This window comes from Garra rufa, chromosome 19, assembly GCF_049309525.1.
Source record: "Garra rufa chromosome 19, GarRuf1.0, whole genome shotgun sequence".
NCBI classification, from domain to species: Eukaryota; Metazoa; Chordata; class Actinopteri; order Cypriniformes; family Cyprinidae; genus Garra; species Garra rufa.
The window spans coordinates 13886227-13909093 of NC_133379.1; the positions used below are offsets into that span (position 1 = coordinate 13886227).

The 22867-nt window shown below is 43.1% G+C and overlaps 1 protein-coding gene across 1 annotated transcript in view; it reads right to left on the bottom strand.

Moving 5' to 3' along the window:
• The window catches only part of LOC141292722 (gamma-aminobutyric acid receptor subunit beta-2-like), a 129434-nt gene that overhangs the window by 18609 nt on the left and 87958 nt on the right, over positions 1–22867 (bottom strand). Inside the window, exons 5-6 of the mRNA XM_073824761.1 lie at positions 5343–5480; positions 1274–1426 (exon numbers count right to left, since the gene is read on the bottom strand). Coding sequence (XP_073680862.1) covers positions 1274–1426; positions 5343–5480 — 291 coding nt within the window. The remainder of the gene's footprint in view (positions 1–1273; positions 1427–5342; positions 5481–22867) is intronic.

The window sequence follows — 22867 nt, forward strand, 5'->3', positions numbered from 1 at the left end:
TGGAATAATGGCTGATGACAATTCAGCTTTGCAAGTATATAAAAAAACAGTTATTTTTAACTGCAATAATAATAATTTATAACACTATTTTTTTCTGTATTTTTGATCAAATAAATGGAACTTTCATGAGCATAAGAGACTTTAAAAAAATTAATCAATTACTGGAATTAATATCAGCACTCTTCACTATTTTAGCTTTTGAGTTTTACCAATTTTCATAATGAAGACACAGTAGTAATGCTTATGATAATTTAATAAATTAGGAAACTAGATGAGGATTATAATTTTGAGCAAATTAATTTTAATGATCAGTTTAACCATTATGCAGCATATGACTAAGTTTTAATTGTCTAAAAAACAAACTATAAACAATCAGGATAGACTGACTCAGGTGACCTCTGTAACACCGGAGGTCTGGAGACAGGCGTTCGGATCCAAATGCAGGCTTTATTAGAAGGCGTGGTAAACAGACAGGGTCAATCACCGGCAAACAACAACAACGAGGATAATCCAAAGAGTAGTCAAACACAGGCAGAAGGTCAGGGCTGGCAGCGAGAATCAAAACACGGGGAGGAGTCCAGGAATCAAACACACGGGAAAACAAACACGGAAAGAAACGCTCGGAAATAAAGACCATACGGAACAATAAGACTTCGCCCGGAAGTGTGTGTGTCTGTGGCTTAAATGCATGTGGGTAAATGTGAAACAGGTGTGTGCAGCAATCAGTGCAGTGGAAAACGAGGAGCAGGTGTGTGCAGTGATTGGTGCAGTGGCTTATGGGGATTGCAGTCCAGAATGTGTGTGCAAGAGTTCATGAAGACAGGATAGACCACATACGTGACAACCTCAGGTGCTTTATGTTTATTTATGTATTTGTTTATTTTTTTAGAGTGTATCATTGGGTCAGAGAGCGGGCTACACATAAGCAGGGCTGATCAGGAGAGAAAATGGTGTGCTATTACAGGATGCTGTACTGCAAACACAGGAGAAGGTACCGTAGGTGGACAGTGTTAGCTGAGTGGAGTGTGTCTGACAGCTGTGTACGGAGAACAGCTCAAGAGAACAGACAGTGCCACTCTAGGCATCCAATACCATAATGATGGATGAATATACATACATCTTTATGTATTCATCGACTTTTTAAAACACCATTCACACTGAAATACCATAACAAATCATGCTTACTGCAGTCTTAACTCATATATTACAACTGAATGTATATACATAATGAAAGTCACCAGCTGTGAGAGAGGTTTGTTGAATTAGCGCCTACCTAAAGCAACCCTGGCAGCCGAGGCATCATAGTTGATCCAGAAGGATACCCAGGACAGGATGGTGATTAGGATGGAAGGCATGTAGGTCTGCAGAATGAAGTAGCCAATGTTTCTCTTAAGCTTGAAGCTCAGGGAGAGGCGAGGATATGAACCTGGAAGAAAACAGCAATTAGCCAGATTTATAAAATGTGTTTCATATTTTGCTTGAGAACTAGAATAAGTTCTATTCACAACACAAGTAATTGTGTACTAGACTCTCTACTATATGTAATATATTTACATTTGTGCATCAAGGCTTTTAATCTCATAGGATAAAAGTGATGCTCAAACACATGCAATTTATTACAAATACAGTTTATTGAGATCATTTATATTTATATATCTCTAAATCGCCTGTAATAGGACAATACGGTAAAGGAGATACATGAAAAGAAAAAAGATCAGGATCAGGTCTTGTTACTGCATGTTAATAAAGTATATATATATGTAATAAATAAATCAATGCACTTATTACACTACGATGTGGTGACAACTAAGCTTTGGCTCAAAAGATGCAACATTATTATCATTAGACTTGACTATTTGTTAGGTTTGTTTTTGTACTATCATATTTAAGAAATGGTTAGGGTAAGGTTTAATTATAGGAGATAAAATGATACATTGAAACTAAAAGTATTGTTACTGTACATTTTCCGCCATTTTCAAAACTACTTAAGATTCAAGTTTGTCACAAAACATTGTAATGGAGAAATGGTTTTCTGTCTTGATTAGCACCTAGATTGAATGGCGTAGTTTTCTTTGTAGAGCGATTAAAGTTTAACATTAGCACACTATGTTCATCCTCTTAGACATGCTGAACCAGACATGATTTCCAAAGACTGCGTCTACAGCTAACCTCCTGACATGCATGACAAATTCATGAATATGAAAATGCAGTCAATAAATAAATCAAGTGGTCACACAACATTTTGTTAAATAACTTATAAGAACACCCAGTTTCTTGTTTTTAGTGTGTGTGTGTTTCATTCTCAGGTCAGGGTTATGTCTTACAGTCGCTAGAGGCCTGGGACACCACTAGCCATGCCAAAATGAGAGGGTTCATAAACCTGGACATTAGTAGTTGCCCAGTAGAGCCAGATGCTCTGGTAGTTCTTTTGTAAGAGATATTTACAATCCAGGATCGTTGGAAATACAAGCTTGTGGCGATGTTTCTGCATCAAGATGTTTCTGATTTTCCATACCTTGTTGCACATTTCATGGCAATTTCAAAGTGAAATGTCCAGTGAGTGTTGCCAAAACCACATTCAGTATGTGATCCTGAGACATTTTTAATACATTGTTATAGGCACATATTGTTGCATTGCTGCAGGCAATGCTCTTTAATTTTGGAAAATAACAAAACACCTCTACCAAACCCAACAAATGCAAAAGTGATATAAAAACACATTCACAAAGGCAACTATCTTATACGCAGGTTTGAGCTGTTTTGTCTGAGCTGAATTATAGTTTAACAGGATTCATACCGGAGCTTTTTAAGTGCAGCGTCATATTGCATGAGCAATCGAGATAACCTACTGCATTGGAAAAACCCATATGAAGCTGTATATGTGATGCTAACAGTCAAACTCACAGCATGTTAAAATTGTTGTAAAGTCATAGCATAATATTGTGCAAGGAATTGTGCAAAAATTAGGCTTCTTACTTTTTTTTTTTTTTTTTTACAATCGCTAGGCTCATTTCTTAATACTTAGGTCACTTATTTAAAACTGTACACACAGTAAGCACAACATCAGTCTATGTGGGTTAAACTGTGGGTCAGTTATCATTGCTTTGGCACAAAATGCATTCATTGACGACATCTGTAAAATTACATTAATTCTTGTATCACTTCGAAACAAACAGCCCAAAACTTTTTTGTACTAAACAAGCCAATTTGCACGTTTACATACTGTTTTCAAAACTGTTAAACTTAAAGTCCAAAACCTAGCACAGTACAGAAATTAATAAGACAGAAATATTTAAAACTTCTACAGTAATATCATATAGAAAAATATTCTGAATGTTAAAAATCAAATACTATCAAAGCAGTTGAATGTAACTGAATATCTTCACAAGTGTTACAGTTTTTCCACTTTCATTACTATCTATACCAAAAGGGAAAACTTAAGAATAAGTTTGTACTGTAATGTAAACATGAACCATGTAACATATACTGCAATGATTTGTAAACAGCAGAAGAGTATCATTCTTGTTTTGTAAAGATATTTTACAAAAGAAAACACTCTATAATGCTAGCTGTTGTTAGTGTTTTATAGGTTGTTGTGTTCTGAGTGATAAAGTGTGTTCGTTTGGTGAAAACCTTTGCTAGAGTTTTGTAAGAATGAGTTGATTTGTTGAATTAATGAAGTGTTTTGGTAGTTGTAGTGCATTTTGAATGTAAAATGAACTGCTGTGTCAAGTTGATGGTTAGGAGAACTGTGTGAAGAGTTTTGAAAAAGTGGCTTTAGTATTGAGAACTGTGTCCTAGCGATTGTAAAAAAAAAAAAAATGTAATGGAAACTCTGGCCCTGTAAATCATACTTTGTGTGAAAAGCAATAAAAGTGATCAGAGTTTTACTGCCTCTAGTGTTCATTTTAACTGGAAACTACAGTGATTCATACGTATAGGTTGAGTTTTCCCGGAACATTCAATAATGCCACTAAACGGTGGCTATAAGAGCATAAGAGCAAGTTTCTGCATGGACTGCAGCCTAGGGCACATGTTTTCAAACCTGGGTCAAAAATAGGTCATCAGGATGATGAAAAATGTATATGTATGTTACATTAAAAATACAATTTGTTGTCATAAAAATAAAATACAATCATAGTCTATATAGGCAAAATATATCTGACTTAAATAATTAACAGATTTAAAACAGATGTGAGGCGCAGCGCTGCGCAAACAAGTTCACGAAAAGGAAAGCGAGAACCGAGATGACAGAACATACTTTTGTTTTTGCTTTATTTTACAAAAGCACAAATGTTCTGTTTATACTGTGAACTTGCTGGCTGTTATGAACGCGCTAAAGACAGTTGGACATTGCGGTGGATCAAAGGTAAAAAAATATATAAATACTGTTCCGTTTCTTGCACAGACCGATTGTTTTGTGTGCTAAGACCTTAATGTATCATCACGAGCTGCATTGTTTAATTTGGTTTTGTCTGTGTATGTTTTTCTGACTCTCAAAGCCATGGGTCCCATTAACTGCCATTACTGTATATGACTGATAGACTGCAACAGTTTTAGTTAAAAACCGTCACCTACATCTTGGATGCCTTGAGGGTAAGCAGATAAACATCAAATATTCATTTTTGGGTGAACTATCCCTTTAAGGCTTTTAAGGGAAAACAGTCCAGGATTTTTCTCCATGTAGTGGACTGCAATGGGTTGAAGGTCTAAACTGCAGTTTCAGTGCAGCTTCAAATGGCTCTACACAATCCCAGCCAAGGAATAAGAGTCTTATCTAGTAACAATTGGTCATTTTTTTGTGCAAGTCAAGCATTTGTGTTTTTTTTTTTTTTTTTTTTTTTTTTTAGAAAATGACAGATTGTTTTGCTACATAAGACCCTTATTCCTCGGCTGGGATTCTTCGGCTATAGCCCTTTGAAGCTACATTAAAACTTCAATTTGGACCTTCAACCACTGGAATGTTTTTCTCAAAAAAACTATTTCTTTTTGACTGAAGAAAGAAAGATGTGAACATCTTGGATAACATGGAGGTGAGTAAATTGGAAGTGGACTAATCAATTAAAATTCAAGCTGGTCTTTTCAGCAAGGCAAAGACTAAACTGTACCTCCCTGTTGAAAAAACAGCATATGCTGGTTAGGTATGTTTTGATGCTGATTTAAGATGGTCCTTTTGCTGGTTTATGCTGGTCCTTGACCAGCACATGACCAGCTAAAGACCAGCTTAAACCAGCCCCAAAACATACCTAACCAGCATATGCTATTTTTTTTTCACCAAGGCTTGTTGTCTAATCGTATATTTATTTCAATCATCTGCTGTTGTGTATTTTGGTTTGAAATACCTGTAGAAAACACCACATTTTTAGAGATGAGCTTGTAGTCTACGATGGAGAACTGAGGAAGCTCTATCCTTTCAACCCCAGTTACTGCATGGTCACCTCCTCGCCAGTAAAACTCAATATCATCTGTGGTGTAACCATCTGAGGGAGAAACAGACAGATATTAAAACATATATGGGTGGACATTGTGTGATTATATCAAACCCCTTGATTAATAAAACCAAAGGTCATTTATTGGTCATATCCTGACGTCACTGTTATTGCATAATTAATAAAGAAATAATTCAGCTTACTCTCTCCGCTTATGACAATCTGCATAATCTTGCAGTTCCCAGCCCATTACGCAAATGAACACACACTTGCACAGCTAACTTAAGTTGATTAGTTAGTGACCCAAAAAAACAAGATGTTTATGAAGCTTATCTCGCAGCTGTGAAGTTGCCTGGACAGATGTTGCATAATACAACAATAAATTCTGGAGAACTATAAAAAATGAAAGCTCTGGCTTGTTATTAATTGGTTAGAAAAATTATAACTTTTCAAGGTTATAAACAGTCAGCTAAAGCAAACTACAAAAAAAAAAGCTACAGCAGCGACAGTGTCTTTATTAATTATAAACCTTACATATTCATAATTTAAAATGTTAAATTTTTCAAGGCGTGCTAAGATGTGAGGAATTCTAGATGATGAAAAGTGTGATCAAGCTCAGCTGTGAACATTTTGCTGTATCTGAGGAGAGCTCTGAAATGGACCTGCACTGATATGATATAAAAACAACAGAGGAACGTGTTTGTGCCACATGTTTTCATGAGGTCAAGCTGAACCTGTGTCATTAGAGAGCGGAGGATAAGCGCATGCAAGCCTTGGGTCAAACTCATTGTCAAGTCAAATCATACAGCAGTCTGTTTCTGACCTCAGCTGCAGAAAAAAGCCATCATAAATATTCAAGCCAAACATGAGATATTTTGTTTGCTTCAGTGCTCTCTGTGCTGAAACTGACAGAAACACAAACAGAAGCCCATGTACTCAGCCATAAATGATTGAGAAACATCTTATTGTACCGGGGCAAACGGCGCTCCGCATCAGACCAGAAAACTCTGTTGGCCTTGCATAATCCACTCATGGATGATCCCCTAGTTTCAGACCGACGGCCAAAACGCCAGAGAATAGCAGATCAGAGAGAAAGATCCAAAGCAGGGGAACAAGAGAGGAATAAACGGAAGCACAGTGTTCCCACGTAAATACCCAAGCTACAAAAGATTATGAAAGAGCAAGTTGTATCATCAAAAGTACCCGATTCTGAAAAAAGCATTCATGTTTTAACCAGCACACAAGTCTTGAACCTTAAAAAGTGAGTTAACCACACTCTACAAATGCGTAACATAAAAACATACAACAGACCAGTGCTATTCGCCAAGTGTTGTTGTTCTCCAAGGGTTTATGAGCACATGAATAAACTGTGTGATTACATTTAAAAGACATTAAAGCATTTACACAATTATAAAACTTTGGTAACACTTTCATTTAGGCACCAATTATCACTGTTAACTAGCATTGCATTGGCTGTTTAATAGTACTTATATTAGCACATATGCCTTTTTAGCCTGTTTTTTTTAAGAGAACCTGGAGATTTGGTTTGGTCTTCACATTACACATAGTGTGACCCATCAAATATAACTCTAAAAATGGTGATTATTGTAAGATATATGGACTGTTTTGCCTTGTGTTTCCCCTGTCTTTGTTTCTGTTTGGTTCCTGTTTCCTTATTTGGTCATGCTCCTTTCCTTGTTTAGTTAATTGATTAGGCCTATTCCCTGAACCTGAGTTTAATTATCCTGTGTATTTAAGTTCATGCTTGTCCCTTCTTTTTCGTCCGGTCTTAACGTTGTGTTAGATGTATGTTCCCCTGCTTATCTGTCTGGATTACCCTTTGTGGATTTTATTAAAGAACTTCCATTTAATTCTCATCTCTGTGCGTTGTATACACACAGTTGTGACAATTATAATATCATTGGACTTGATTTATTTATTTTAATAAAATAATAAACAAAATAATAAACTGTGGTAATACTAATGTGTTTTAAAATAAAGAGGTATTAAAGTATTAAATAAAAATACAATTATTTTATAGTAAAGCTGCGAATAAAATGATAATGTTTGTTTGTTTTTTTTTATGTGAATTTTCAAACTTAAATTAGCAAGCTTTTATTTTGGCGGGTTGCAAGTAATCAAACGCCCTCCCGCCGGGTTAAGTGCTTCTGGTTAAAGAGCGTTCAGTGAAGAGTGTTAGTGAATGAAATGTCACATTTTTGCAGAATAGAATAAATTAAAAAAAAAACGTATACAGTGTTACAGTTTGTCTAAAACGGTAATAGTGCATTAACAGCTGCAACCATGATGGTACGCAAATGCGCACTCTGAACTTATTTACACAGCGCATGTTCTTATTTTTGGTCGTGCATGCGGACCTGTGGACCACTTATGTGCACCCCTGCTTATAAAGCACATATTAAGGTCTGATTCTGCATGATGCACACCTAAATTAACAACTTCTTTACTAACTATTAATAAGCAGCAAAATAGATGTTTAAATAGTGAGAACTGGGGTCCATTCTTCGTACGTTGCTAACTCAGTTAGCTGGATTTGATTGTTGTGGATTTGTCCTGATCTTGGATTGTTTCGTTCTTTGATGCGCATCTCGGACTTGGTGTCATAGTAACAGGTCCGTAAGCTTAAACCTGCTCGGGAGCAGGTTTATTTCATGTAAACAGGATTTAGACTGCGCTCCTGGCGGGTTATGATTGGTTGAAATGGCGAGGTCACATCTGATTGGTTAAAGATCACGACTGACGCGGACTGACTCACGTGGGAAAAGTATCTTGCAAGAAAGTGTAGAAAATAATTATATTTATTAATAATTTATTAATATTTATTAATAATAATAATAATAATATATACACTACCGTTCAAAAGTTTGGGGTCAATACATTTTTATTTTTTATTTTTATTATTTTTTTTTTAAGAAGTTAATACTTTTATTCACCAAGGATGTATTAAGTTAATAATTAAAAATTTATTAAAAGTTAATAATAAATAATTTACATTGTTATAAAAAATATATATTTTGAATAAACACTGTACTTTTTAAACTTGTTATTCATGAAAGAATCCTGGGGAAAAAAATAACAGGTTCCAAAAAATATTTGGCAGCACAACTGTTGATATTATCCAACATTGATCATTCTAATAATAAATCAGCATATTAGAATGATTTCTGAAGGATCATGTGACACTTAAGACTGGAGTAACAGCTGATAAAAATTCAGCTTTTCATCACAGGAATAAATTCTATTTTAAAGTATGTTAAAATAAAAAACATTATTTTATATTGTAAAAACATTTTGCAATATTACTGTTTTTTCTGTATTTTTAATCAAATAAATGCAGCCTTGATGAGTATAAGAGACTTCTTTAAAGACCATTACAAGTCTTACTGTGTCACGATGCAGGCAGGAACACACGAACAACGACGTAAATAAAAGACGTATATTTAATAAATCCAACGGAATACAGGCAGACACAGGAACACCAGGGGAAAACATCCATATAACATTAAAGACCGACAAGAGTACAGGGGAAAACACACACCTTAAATACACAGACTGATTACACATCCAGGTGGAGACAATGAAGGAGGAACCAAACACACACTGAACTGCGGGGGAGAATGGGAGAAACCAACATGAAAGTCCGGGGATGTGACATTACCTCCCCCTCCCGGAAGGCGTGTCCTCACGCCGACAAACAGGAAACAACAAACAGTCTTAGGAGGGGGTTTCGGTGGAGGACGGACTCCCGGGAGGAGGGCACAAGATGGAGTCCAGGGTGGTGACTGAGGGAGGAGCCAAGGATGTGACAGGAATGGGCTGGAGCAGGAGGAGCCAGGTGGGACCCAGAACGCAGCCAAGATGTATTCCCACGGTGGAGCCGATGGAGGGAGGAGCCATGGTGGAGGAAGGGCTGACGACTCCAAGGGGCCGACCGACGGAGGCGGAGCAGGTGGTGGGAGAGCCCGAGGCAGAGACGGAAAGCCGATGATCTTGGGTGACACCGCGGATCCGGAGGGCCAAGGCGGAACCCAAGGCTCTGGCGACCAAGGCGGAGATGGAGATCCGGAGATCCGCGGCGGAGCCGGAGATACAGAGGACCGAGGCTGTGCCCGCGGGAGGGAGGAGGTCCACAGAGCCGGTGGGACGGCGCGACGAGGCACAGCCGGAGGAGTAGAGTCCAGAGGCGAAGGTGGGGCGACGACTGACCAGGGCGGAGCCGGAGGGACGATGGAGCCCGGTGGAGCTGGTGGATCGACGGGCGACGGCGGAGACGAGGGAGCAGAGAGCCGGGGTGGAGCCGCAGGGTCGGAGGGCCGAGGCGGAGTCCAGGACTCTGAGGCCGGAGGCGATGGTGAGGGATCCTCCAGCCATGACACCGATGGAGACTGGCAGACCCGCGGCGAACCCACCGCACAGATGGTGGACTGAGGGTGAGCAAGGGGACAGACAGTCGACAATGGGGATTCAGGAAGGCTGGGCGGAACCAGCGGAGATTCAGGACTAGGCAGAAGAGGGAGGGTGGGTGGGAAGTCCAGGCAGATAGGTATTTCCATGACACAGTCAATTACATCCCCAAAATCTTGTTCCAGCTCACCCTCAGTGATGGTGCAGTGGGCGGGGCTCTCTACCGCCCCTTCTTGCTCGACGTAGCACTCCACCGTCGCAGATGTAGTGGCCGGCTCTCGCACCTGGTCGGATGATATGACCCCATCGGCGCTCCACACTGCTGTCGCTCCGGGCTCGGGCTTTCCGTCTACGATGGGCTCATAATCCGTCGGTCGGGGTGGCTGGCTGGGCTCTGGGTCTGGAGTGACACTGGCGAGATTCTCCTTGGAACAGGCGGGAAACGAGGATTGGTTTCTCGCCAGTGTCCACTCCACAAACGAGGCAAAATCGGCTCGAGGGCCGTCCTCGGACGACGGCGCTCTGCATGACACGTTTAGACTCGCGTCATAGAACGCGCAGAGCGCGTCGTCCGAGTAGCTGGTGGTGTTAGCTACTAGCTGGAACATTAACGTGTAGCCCTCGAGCGGCAATTCCCCCTGCTTCAGCCGAAGGAGGATGAATTCTGGACGTAGTAGGGGATCCATAAAAGACACACAACGGAAACAAAAAGACTGGGAAAAACGAACGGCAAACAAAACGGAGGTGAACACGTCAACAAAATATCTGTTTTGGTCGGTCTTTCTGTCACGATGCAGGCAGGAACACACGAACAACGACGTAAATAAAAGACGTATATTTAATAAATCCAACGGAATACAGGCAGACACAGGAACACCAGGGGAAAACATCCATATAACATTAAAGACCGACAAGAGTACAGGGGAAAACACACACCTTAAATACACAGACTGATTACACATCCAGGTGGAGACAATGAAGGAGGAACCAAACACACACTGAACTGCGGGGGAGAATGGGAGAAACCAACATGAAAGTCCGGGGATGTGACATACTGACCCCAAACTTTTGAACGGTAGTGTATAAAAAAATAAAAATATAAATAAAATAACATATCAAGGAAAAAACATGTAACATGGGCAGCATTAACGCATTTAATTTGTTCACTACTTTTTGCCAGCCCTCTCTCCTTGCTTTTGCAGCCTTTGCAGCGTTCCCTTGCGTTTTAATTAAACTCTGAAACTCCTGAAATCCCTCAATCAAGAGTTCTTGCTCTGCTGCAGAAAAATACATGTTCGCCGACTAATCAAAGAGTTGCCGATCAATGTTTCTACTATCGATACGTACCCCCTTTTAAGCCACCCAGTGATCTCAAATGACTTCATCCAGCTATACTAATCATCAACAACAGGTGCGTTCGGAGAACCAGAATAGCGAGCTCATAGTTAGCGTGATGATTTGATCTTGGATGTGTCATTTGATCTTGGATGTAGTAAGCGAGGTACGAAGAACGGACCCCAGGACCTTGAAATAAAGTGAGACCAAAATTCAATGGTTCTATTTTCACTCTTTGTCTTTCAAGTCCATATGATTTGTTTTTTCCTCTTTTCGTTATTACAGTATCTCTTTTACAGTAAAAAACTAATTAAAAAAAAATAATTCACTTAAAAAACTGCTTGTGAAATGTTTGTATTGATGTTGTCCAGTCATGAATTAATTAGCTAAGTTCCAGATTGGTTCCATTGCATCACTCAACAATCATTACATCCCTCAAACATGACATCATATTGTTTTGCAGGGAATAATGGCATTTGTGTGGTTGGTTGGACCATTTAAAGCCACTTAACTCCATTGTTTCTATGTCATTGAGCCTGACTTAGCAAATTAGCTTTTGCTAACATTCCTGTCAGGGCTCTTACATCACTGCATTTGAATCGCTCCGCTAGCTGTGAACCACGTGCGCAGGAGCTCCAGCATGAGGAGAAAGACCAGCAATGGTGTTCAGCTAATTCTATAGTCATCTATATAGTTGCCTTCTTAGACTTAGATTAGTTAATGCAATAATCCAATAATAAATAAATATGCACATTATAGTCACCCAAACAATGGCTTAAAAGTCATTTGTACAAGAGTGCATTAGTGCCTGCTCACATTTTTTTGGTGGGATTGGTTCTGGTATGTGTTCCTTTTCCATTTTTCCAACTGTCCTGGTGAAAGTTTTATGAACCATGAACCAAATCTAACAGCAACAAGGTGGTAAACCACAGCATAACATACCATTGTTTTTGAAGCAAAATTTTAAAATTACTGATCTTAACAGCTTTGATGAGGGAAAGAACTACAGTCCCTTGAAGCATTGCTTATTACATGATTGAAATAAAATTTCATGTTAATGGTAAAGTTGGATGGTTATTGCTCGTATTTATAGAAACAATGCATTTAAATTGTATTTCAAAATATGCATACACATACATAAAAACAAGTATTTTGATAGCATAGCAAGACCAATGCTTCATGAGAGTGGGCGGAGCTTTTGGCCTGCTTTGCTCGCTGCAACTCTTTGATTGGTGGAATCTTCTGTACAGTATCATGGGTAATGCATTTTTTTACAACAAATTCTGTAATCATACACAATAAGTAGATTTAATGTGAACAGATGTCTTCCACAAAAAATATACCACTGATTAAGACATCAGAGCTCACAACAGGTCTATCTTTACATTTTATGAGCTAATTTATTTATTTATTTTTTCTATGGAGAAAACGAATGGTGTTTTTACTTCTGTTTACTTCTGGAACTCGATTGTTGTGCTTTATTAGTTTGAGCTGTTTTTTTTTTTTTTTTTTTTTTTTTACATTGAATTATTAAATAAAAATAAAAAAGTAATATGTGAAAAAACTTTCTATAAAAGTTTTTGTTTCTTTATGAAGTCTAACATATACAAGCTAATCTGTTATTACTCATGCATAATACTGAGCTGAGTTGAACAGTTACTAAAAGTAACTTTTTACTAGAGAAGTGTACACTGGATGATTTTTGTCAGAAACTTCTAAAATGTTCTCATTCTTGAAAAAGCTAAATATTAGAATACAAAAAAATTGTACAAAACACTTCTCTGTACTAAACCAATGTTTCATAATTAATGACAGAAGTTTTCAAATTTAGCTGACCTAAATATTTACTTTAAAATAAATAGTACAATAATAATTACAGAACCACATAGTTACACAAAAAAAACATTTTTACATTTCTTTTTACATTGTGTAATCAACTCTTGCTTTGGCTGCCATTTTAAATCAATTTTTTTCACATGCTTATCAAAATTATTCATTGGTTTCCCCTTTACACATGGACACGTGATGCTGCCTTACAAATTGCATAAATGGCGGTATCTTAGAAGAGCTTTAGAATTTAGCCTTTATGTTACTTGTGGTTAGAGTATAATGCCTACCCTAGTAAAAAACAAATATAGTAAAATGTATTTGAAATACATTTATTCCATGCTAAATATACTACAAATACATTTACATATTTATGTACTTAATAAAAATACCCTGCAATTGTACTTTTGATATACTAAACTGGTATGCTTAAAGTCTGCTTAAACTGGAACAACTAATTTCAATCTTTGTGCACTTTATTGCCTGGAAGTAGTGCTGAAGTCCAACTAAAGATATATTGAAGTATATTTGACAAGTATACTTCAGGTACACTTCACATATCTTGCTTTAAAGACCAATATTATTCAAAGATCATACAATCTCCATCAGTAGTGACATTAAAACACATTTTAGGCTTAATATTAATAAATGTGCATTGTGCACATGTAGTACTCCAAATAAATTTTAATCAAAATATAATATATCAGTAAGTCTTGAGCGATATGTCAGTAAATATGTTAATAGATTTGAACTATTCTTAGTTCAGTATAAAAGAAATGTATTTATTTTATTTTAATTTTAATTTTTATTTTTTTTTACTATAGGGTAGTTAGGCAGCTCACAAAGTTTTAAAACAGTGACTCCTACTTATTTCATGACTTGTACAGTACGTTCGGAGAATAGTCATGCTGTTAAATTATGCGTGCATGAGGACAAATGTTCTGAGAATTGCCTCCCATGAAAGCATTATGGAAATTAATAAGGATTAAAAAATAAATAACCTGCAGTTAGGATGCACTTTAATAGTGTCTGAACTGCATGGCAGCTCTTAATAAGGGCTGGTCTGCCTAAAAAAGAAAGGAAAAAAGATCAAACATTCACCCCGAGAGTCGAGGAGGGACCGGAGGGGCAAAAGGCCCTCGAGTCATATCTTCTGATTCTTCTTCATATGCATGTTATGGAATTGCCTGCCAGCACATCCAACAAAAAAGAAACACAAATCTAGATGGAGAATGTCTCCAGCAGTGCATGTGTGCCTCTACAGAAATGCTTGATCCAGATGGTTCAAAGCTTCTTTAATCCTATTTCTAGTGTGCAATTAAAAGTGTCCCTAAATTCGCACACGGTATATCATCTCCTTAACTTTGCACAAACACAAAGCAGGAGAATCTAAACAAAGACACCTATACAAGCAAGCCCTTCTTTATACGGCAGAGGAGATATGCAGTCCCAGAATTGGTTGTGACGGCTGCCGGGCTCTGTGTGCTGTGCTTCGGCAGTGCAGAAAATTTGAGTAATATGCAGAGGCCTGGTAAGACGAGATTAGGCCATCAAAAGTAAAATAAAAGTCAAACACTATGTTAAGTCACCTCTATGGAAAATACATGCTTTCTCCATTCCCTATGTATTTGTAAAATATATTTCGTATAACAAAAATATTACTTTGAGATCGGCCCTTGACACTCCGCAGCTACTTTCTTCTTACACGTCAAATCATTTCATGTGCTGAATAAGATAAAGTGCACTGATAAAGTACATTTTCATATATACATAAAGATTTAATTTGAGCCCTGATTACAAACAGTGATTATTTTCAAGCATAACATGGTAAAAAAAAAAAACTGAAATGTTTGATGACTGTACACTTCTAGAATATGCCCTCCAAAAGTTTGGAAACGCCTAAGAAAAGTGGGGTTTTGGACAATATTGGCACGAATCCTTTTTAATTTGTGATAATTTTGCACTGATAAGGGACAACACAAACTGCGAAAACATATTTATTACATACAGTTAGAATACATTAGAAAAAACTTTTATCCATCATTAGCAGCTATACTACTCCGAGCCCAAAGTTGAGTCACATTATGCTGATATCGTCCAAAACCACACTTTGCCAGGAGTGTTTCCAAACTTTTGGAGGGCAGTGTACATAAATGAATAGTTGGAGTTTGTTTCTTCACCAGATTTAGAGAAATGTGCCACCAAAGTAAATGGGTGCCATCAGAATGAGTTTCCAAACAGCTGATAAAAACATTACACTAATCCAAATGTAATCCACACCACTCCAGTCCATCAATTAACATATTGAGAAGACAAAAGCTGAATGTCTTTGGCAAAAGAAAAACAAGTCCATCATTGAGGTGTTTTAACTTGAATTCATAATGCTTCCTTCAATGCTAAATTTCTCCAAACTATTCCTTTCAGATCAATATACAGTACATTGCAAAAGTATTCATACCCCTTAATTTTTTCACATTTTGTTTTGTTGCAGCGTTATGTTAAACTGCTTTAAATTAGTTTTCCCCCACATCAATTTACACTCCATACACCATAATAATGACAAAGCAAAAACCAGATTTGCAAATTTTACAAATGTATTAAAAATAAAACACTGAAATAAGTACATTGCATAGGTATTCATACCCTTAACTCAGTACATAGTTGAAGCACCTTTACAGCCTCAAGTCTTTTTGGGTCTGATGTGACAAGCTTTGCACATCTGCATTTGGCAATTATCTGCCATTCTTTGCCTCACCTTTTCACCTCTCCATCTCTGTCAGCTTGGATGGGGGCTGGCAGACATTTTCTAGAGTCCTAGTTGTTCCAATCGTCTTCCATTATGGAGAATGCTTCTGTCAACCTTCAATGCAGCAGATTTGTTTCTGAACTCTTCCCTAGATCATTGCCTTAACGCAAGTCTGTCACTGAGCTCTACAGGCAGTTATTGACCTCAGGACTTGGTTTTTGCTTTTTTTTTTTTTTTTTCTGATATGCATTTTCAGCTGTTAGACCTTTTCTGAGAGGTGTGTGCCTTTCTAAATCATACTCATTCAAATGAATTTGCCACAGTTTAACTCTAGAAGCAATATGAATGCTCCTGAGCTAAAATTATTTTTTTTATAAATTTGCACAAATGTTAAAAACCTATTTTTTGCTTTGCCATTATGGAGTAGGGAGTGTAGATTGATGTGGGAAAAAAAGTAATTTAAAGTAGTTTAACATAAGGCAGCAACATAACAAAATGTGAAAAAAAAAATGAAGGGGTATGAATACTTTCGCAAGGCACTGTACATGCACACGTTATCACACGTTATCTCTGGTGCTCTGTGTAGATGCTTGATATATTTATACCAGACTTGACAACAAGAGAGTTTGTAATGAGATCAGTTCGCCGGAACGTTCTTTACCAACATTGTTTCCAATTAAGCTGATGTCTGCAGACAAGCACAAATGAACCAAGAGGCAGCAGTTCTCAATGAGGAGCTTAACCTGTCTGTCTCTTGTCTGGCCTCGGTGCTGCTGGTCTGCCATCAGTCTGAGTAACGATCAGCTTCTGGCAGAATGACACTTCACACACTCTACATTGATCTTTCAACCCAAACTCTTTAACATCTATAAAGGCCACGAAGCACATGCATCTTATAATAAAATCTAGTTAGTTTCAGTTTAGCCTGCAAAGCATAATTGGATTCATGATGTCTTATAATACAAGTTTTAACTTTTTTCTTGATTAAGAAATATTAATAAATATATTTTAGTGGATTCTCCTACTGAGAATTAATTTCTAAGTAATAAAGAAAACACAATTTTGCCATTAGCTTGCAGCAGTCCACTGCTGGCCTTTCAATTACAAGTGTGTTTTATTCACTGATGAAATTTCATAAATGTTAAGTGTCCATTTATAAAAAATAAATTTCTGTAAGAAGGTACAATGAAATGGGCTTTTCAGCCTTGTTCATTATTTTCTAGGTGTTTGTGTATGTGCAGGTGCTCAATTTCATCCTTTAAACAACACACAGAATGGAAATTAACAGTTGAATAAATACATAAATTGTGTAAAAGAAATTTAATCATATTTGCATTATCCTGAACATAATCCTGTTAACATTGACAGTCCTACCTCCAAAAAGTAAAAATAAAATATAAAAAAAAGTAGAAAGTAGTTGGGCAAATCCAGTGTTACCCCTTCAGTCGAATCACTTCGACGTTACATTGGGATCTCGCTTGAGAGACCGATCACCTCTGAGCCTTATTAAAAAGGCCAATTGAAAATTGGCGAGTGGACGTGCGCGCCGGCCACGCCCCCGTACATACGGGTATATAAGATGGCTGCGCGCACCACTCAGTCAGACTTTTGCTTTCAGAGCCGATGTGTCGAGCCTCTAAACAGCCGAGAAGAGTTCTTCAGAGTTCATGCTCCCTCCTGCTGCTGCGCTGCCATAACTAAAAGAGTGTTTCACAGAAAGAGCATTGTTTGGCAGCCGTCAGCGCGGTCCCGCGGGCGGCCGTTTTCACGGCCATATAAAGCCTTTTTACATTCCAGCGAGCAGCCCCGGCGAGAGCATTGCCCCGCGGCCCCTCCCTGGGCAAACCGGGATCACAAAAGAGCAATTTCTAGCGGCCGTTTTAGACGTCCTTGCGTCCTAGCGGCCGTGCGTTTCTGGATGTGGTAGTTTCCTCTCCTCAGCGAACGGACATGAGCGCTGCCTCACGTGTTTAGGCTTTGAGCACGCTGGGGTGGTGCTCATGAATGGTCCATGCGGTGAAAGCATGACCATGACCACGCTGAAGTCCTGCCGCTCGTTCGCGAGCTGGCTCCCCCCGCCTCCCTCCCGTGGTCAGCCGTTGAGCCGCCTATGCTCTTCGGCCACCGCGGTGGGGCGCGGGGGGGGACATTCAATTTACGATAGACAGCGTTCCGCCGGCTCAAAAAGCCCTGCGGACCTCTCTATCTCAGCGCGGTCCCGTTGAGTTTCCGCAGCAGACGCTTCCCCGCCTGGCGGGCTGAGCGTCTCCTTCGGTGCTCCTGCAGAGGATGAGATGTCTGTCACAGCATCAGAGGGAGAGTCAGACGGTGACACATCTCTTCCCGCGGCGCGGCGCCCACCCGTGGTCGCTGCCCCCCCGGAGGTTGATGTCGAACTGTCGGCTATGCTTTTCCGGGCAGCCGGGGGGGATCGGTTTGAGGGTTCCTCAAGGGCCTCCGGCCGATCCTTCTAGGCTGGACGACTGGTTCCTGGGGGGGGGCACCGGCGGCAGCGCCGCGCTCCCCCCCGGTCCCGTTCTGACCGGATGTGCATGAGGAGCTGACAAAATCGATGGCGCCCTATTAATTTGAAGCGCACTCCAGCTCCTCTCCCCTCGCCACTCTCCATGGCGGGGCAGCCAAGGGGTACGTGGCGGTCCCCCAGGTCGGGTGCGCCATCGCGGTGCACCTTTGCCCGCGGGCGCGGCCGCCTGGTGGGGCCCTCCGCGTCTCCCTTTTAGGGCATGTGAAATTTCTTCCGCCCTCATCGGCTGGGCCTTTTCTGCGCCCCCCGACACGCTGCCCCGCCCTGCAGGCCATTGCAACACTGCAAAAGTGCCAGGTGCAGGCACCTTAAGGCCTGCACGAGAGTGGTCCTGACCAGGGGGTACTTGAAGAACTCCGCGCCGCCACTGACTTCGCCCTTCGGGCCACTAGGTCGCGGCGTGTCCCCTTGGTCAGGTGATGTCCACCTGCGTGGTCCAGGGACGCCACCTATGGCTGACTCTGGCCCGGATGGCAGAGGCCGACAAAGTTCGCTTTCTCGACTCTCCCATTCCCCAGAGCGGCCTATTCGGCGACACCGTGAAGGGTTTTTGCTCAGCGGCGTCGAACGTATCGCCGGCCCCCAAAAGTCTGCGATCCTCCGCCCATCAGCATACCCCGTCGAGTTGCCAGAGCAGTACGCCTCCCCGTCGTTCGGGCTGGGCGTCTCCTCTGGCGCTCCAACGGTCCAGAGGCAGACGGAGGCCGTCCAACATATCCTGCCCCGCCGCGAAGTTACCATTCCGCCGCCTGGGCCCCCGCCTCCGCCTGCCCGTCGCCGAGGGCGTCCCCCCGCAGCTCCGTCCCCTGCTGAGCCACACGAACCAGGCTCGCAGCCGACGTCGAGCCGCCCGTGGGAGAGGGACGCCGCTCGCCTCTCAGGGTCCTGCGACGGAAAACCCTCGCAGGCGAGCTTCGAAGCGTCCCTGATGCGAGCACCCCCGGAGGTGGAGAGAGCTACTCTGTCGGCACTCCCGCTGGAAGCGGGACTTAGCCGGTCATTTGAAATCACAGAAAGACCCAGCTTTCTCACCTCTGGGGCCCCGGCCCCGAGTTTCCTTCCTGAGCAGCACTTCCACTCCTCGGAACCAGACTCGGGACCGGATGTCGCCAGCGCGGGAACCAGGGAAGTAGGTAAGCACTGCTTAGCGCAGTTAGACACTTCTCCAGGACGTTTATCCTTCTGGGTTTTGTCTCCTTCCCTGTCTTTCCCCAGGCTGCCCCACTACGGTCACGCCGGTCAACGTTCCCTTGATACCACTACACTGGTTGATACGGACGGTACGGCCCGGCTCCAGGCGTCCGCCCAGACTCACAGGTACCCCTTACATTCTTTATTCGGAAACAGGCGTGCCTCTGTTCTGCCTGCGGAGGTCGCGTTCCTACTGGCGAAGGACGCGATCCAGCCTGTCTCTCCGGCCGGGACGAGGTCGGGGTTTGATAAGAGTCCTGACTTCACGTGTCCAGTTAGAGTGGTGGGTTAACATCCGCCCTGGATGGAGCTCTGTTCCGATCCCTTCTTAGGCTGTCGGCACACATGCTCACGACGACGCACATACAAGTATGTTTCCGTCTCCAGGGCTGGGTTGCAGCCATCTGCCTGAAGGGCACCCGCTGTCGCGTCTCGATCTTTCCCCGGTGCACACCCCTCCGGCGGTCTGCCCCGGGGGTCGAGCGCTCAGCGCGAGGTGCTTCCACTTGGCTAGTCCCTCTCCTTCCTGCCTTCTTTAGGCCATAGGAGCTCCCCTGTCCCCTCTTCGGCAGACAGGTACTCGCGTCTTCAACCGTCTCTTCGACTGGTGCTTACCAGCCCACTCGTGAGTTCCGTTGTGCGAATACAGGGACCTGGTGCCTCGGCACCCCCGCCATCTGGTCCTTCAGGCCAACCGAGGGAATCCCTTTCCTCGGTCGGGAGCCCGACTCGGTCCACAAGACGGCCCGCCTTGCTACCAAGAGCGCGCAGTTGGTGCTGTAGTCTCTGAGCTAATCAGGAACTATTCAGCGGTCCCCTCAAATCAGAGGCTCCTGGGGCACATGTCAGCTCTAGCCGCTTGCCGTTAAGCTGTTTCATGTGAGACCGCTGCAGCACGATCGAGTCCTATGATGGGCATGGCATCTCGGCTCTCTCCGGACTGGCGTTTTCCCGCAGTATTGCCGACAAGTCAGCCCGTGGCTTACCACGGGTTGGGTTGCCATGTACAACAGAGGCTTACAGCTCCTCCCATCTGCTCCCATGGAGTCCAACGTGGCAGATTTTGCTACTTGCCATTCATTTAAAGCAGGGAAACTCAACCGTGCAGCCCCCCGGTTCCCACGGCAGTCCACCCACCTGCAGAATGGCGACTCCACCCCGTGACGCAGCTAGTTGGAGTTATATCGGCAGGCCCAGCCACATCCGCTCGCCCTCCCGATTCCTCCCATTGCCAGAGTAACTCTGGCACATAGCTGACCTCCGGGGCCCAAGTACGCCCTTCCCCAGTGAGCCTCCTTGCGCAGACTCTGTGCGAGTCCAGGGAGGACGAGGAGTAAGTCTGGAGGTTGCGCTGCAAGGACGGCCCACCCGGACTTAGGTCTTAGTAACCTTCCCCTCGCGGCAGTCCCTCCCTGTAAGGGCACGGCTTGACACCATAGATCTCTCCGGCCTTCCACAGGCCGTGATACAAACTATCACTCGGTACTGGGCTCCCTTGGCAAAGGCTGGCTCACGCACTGAGATGAGGTCTATCGCTGGCATTCCTCTCGCTGAGAGGCACAGAGATACACGATTGCAGTAGTGCTTCCTTTCCTGCAGGAGAGTTGGAGCGCAGGCTGTCCCCTCGACTCTCGGAATATATGCCGCCGCTTAGCCGCATATCACATGCAGTAGATGAAGCAAAATAGGTAAGCACCCACTGGTCGTGAGGTCCCTCAGAGGTGCCAGACCGCGCCTCATACCCTCTTGGGACCCCCCCGTCGCCCTACGGGGCCGCGGGGCGCTTCATTTGAGCCCCTGGCCTCAGTCGAGCTAGAATTCCTGTCATTTAGACAGCGCTCCTGATTGCCCTGGCCTCCATCAAGAGGGTAAGGAGACCTACAAACTTCTCTGTAGGGAAGCTTCCCCGTCGCCTTCTCAGGCCGCGGGGCGCTCCCTTGGAGCCTCGGGCCTCAGTCGAGCGAGAAAAACGCTCCTGACTGCCCTGGCTCCCATTGAACGAGCAAAGGTTCCCCAGAGGTGCTCAGTGGGCCCCAGTCGAGTCCTGTCATTAAGACAGCGCTCCTGACTGCCCCGGCTCCTATTAAGAGGGTTGGAGACCTACAAGCTTTCCTTGCCAGCAAAGTGTGTCAAGAAGTTCGGGCCCGGCGACTCTCACGTTACTACCTGAGACCCCGGCCCGGCTATTGTGCCCAAGGTTCCCCACCACGCTTTTCCGCGGTCAGGTGGTGAACCTGCAAGCTCTGCCCTGGAGGAGGCAGACCCAGCCTTGCGATGTTGTGTCTATGTGAAAATGAATTCGCTCGGCACTTCAGACGCACCTAGCAGCTTATCTGCTTGGGGTTCAGCAGAAAGGGAATGCTGTCCCCAAACTGAGGTGGCTCATTGGGTGGTAGATGCCTCTCCCTCTCTTATCTATATCTGGGAGAGCCATGCCCCTTAGGTGTTCATGCCCACTCCATTAAGAGTGCTGCTTCATCCTATGCGTTGGCTCATGGCGCCTCACTAGCAGATATCTATAGAGCTGCGGGCTGGGCGACACCTAATACCTTCGCTAGGTTCTTCAACCTCCGCGCAGAGGCCGTTCCTCCCGTGTCTTAACATAAGACTTCAGGCGAGCGGGGGGACGGCTGTTGTCGGCTTGCTGCGCCATTCCCACGTGGATCCGTGCGCTATCTCCCAGAATGTTCCCTCCGGCGAACCTGGGTCCTCCATGCCCCGCAGTCAGGGCTAGATGCGGAGTAGTCCTTGGCTGTGATCCTGCCTGGGTCTCCTTCGCCCCGCAGGTTGTGGCTATACTTTCAATATTTTCCAGCGGAGGAGACCGCTGTTTCCCTCGTGTATCCCTAAGAAATCTTATGGATATATTGAATTATTCTCATTTCCACATGCACAAATTGCATGTGCTCCGCCCCCCCAACCCATGCTTCAGTACATCTGGCATCCCTGCAGGCCCCCTTATAAAAAGGGGGCCTCGGGGCGTTGGGAAGGTTACGTTCAATGACCGCCTGCGGACACGTCTGGGAAGACCTGCCGGCACGTGGCGTTGTGCGTAACGCGGCGTCAGGGTCGTGGCCTTTTCCATGGGTCTAGTTCCCAATGTAACGTCGAAGTGATTCGACTGAAGGGGTAACGTCTAGGTTACGAAGGTAACCCTCGTTCCCCGAAGGAGGGAACGGAGACGTTACATTCTCCTGCCACGCCCCTGGCGTCGCGCTGACGCTGGGCTCTCCCGGCTCTTCAGCAAAAGCCTGACTGAGTGGTGCGCGCAGCCATCTTATATACCCGTATGTACGGGGGCGTGGCTGGCGCGCACGTCCACTCGCCAATTTTCAATTGGCCTTTTTAATAAGGCTCAGAGGTGATCGG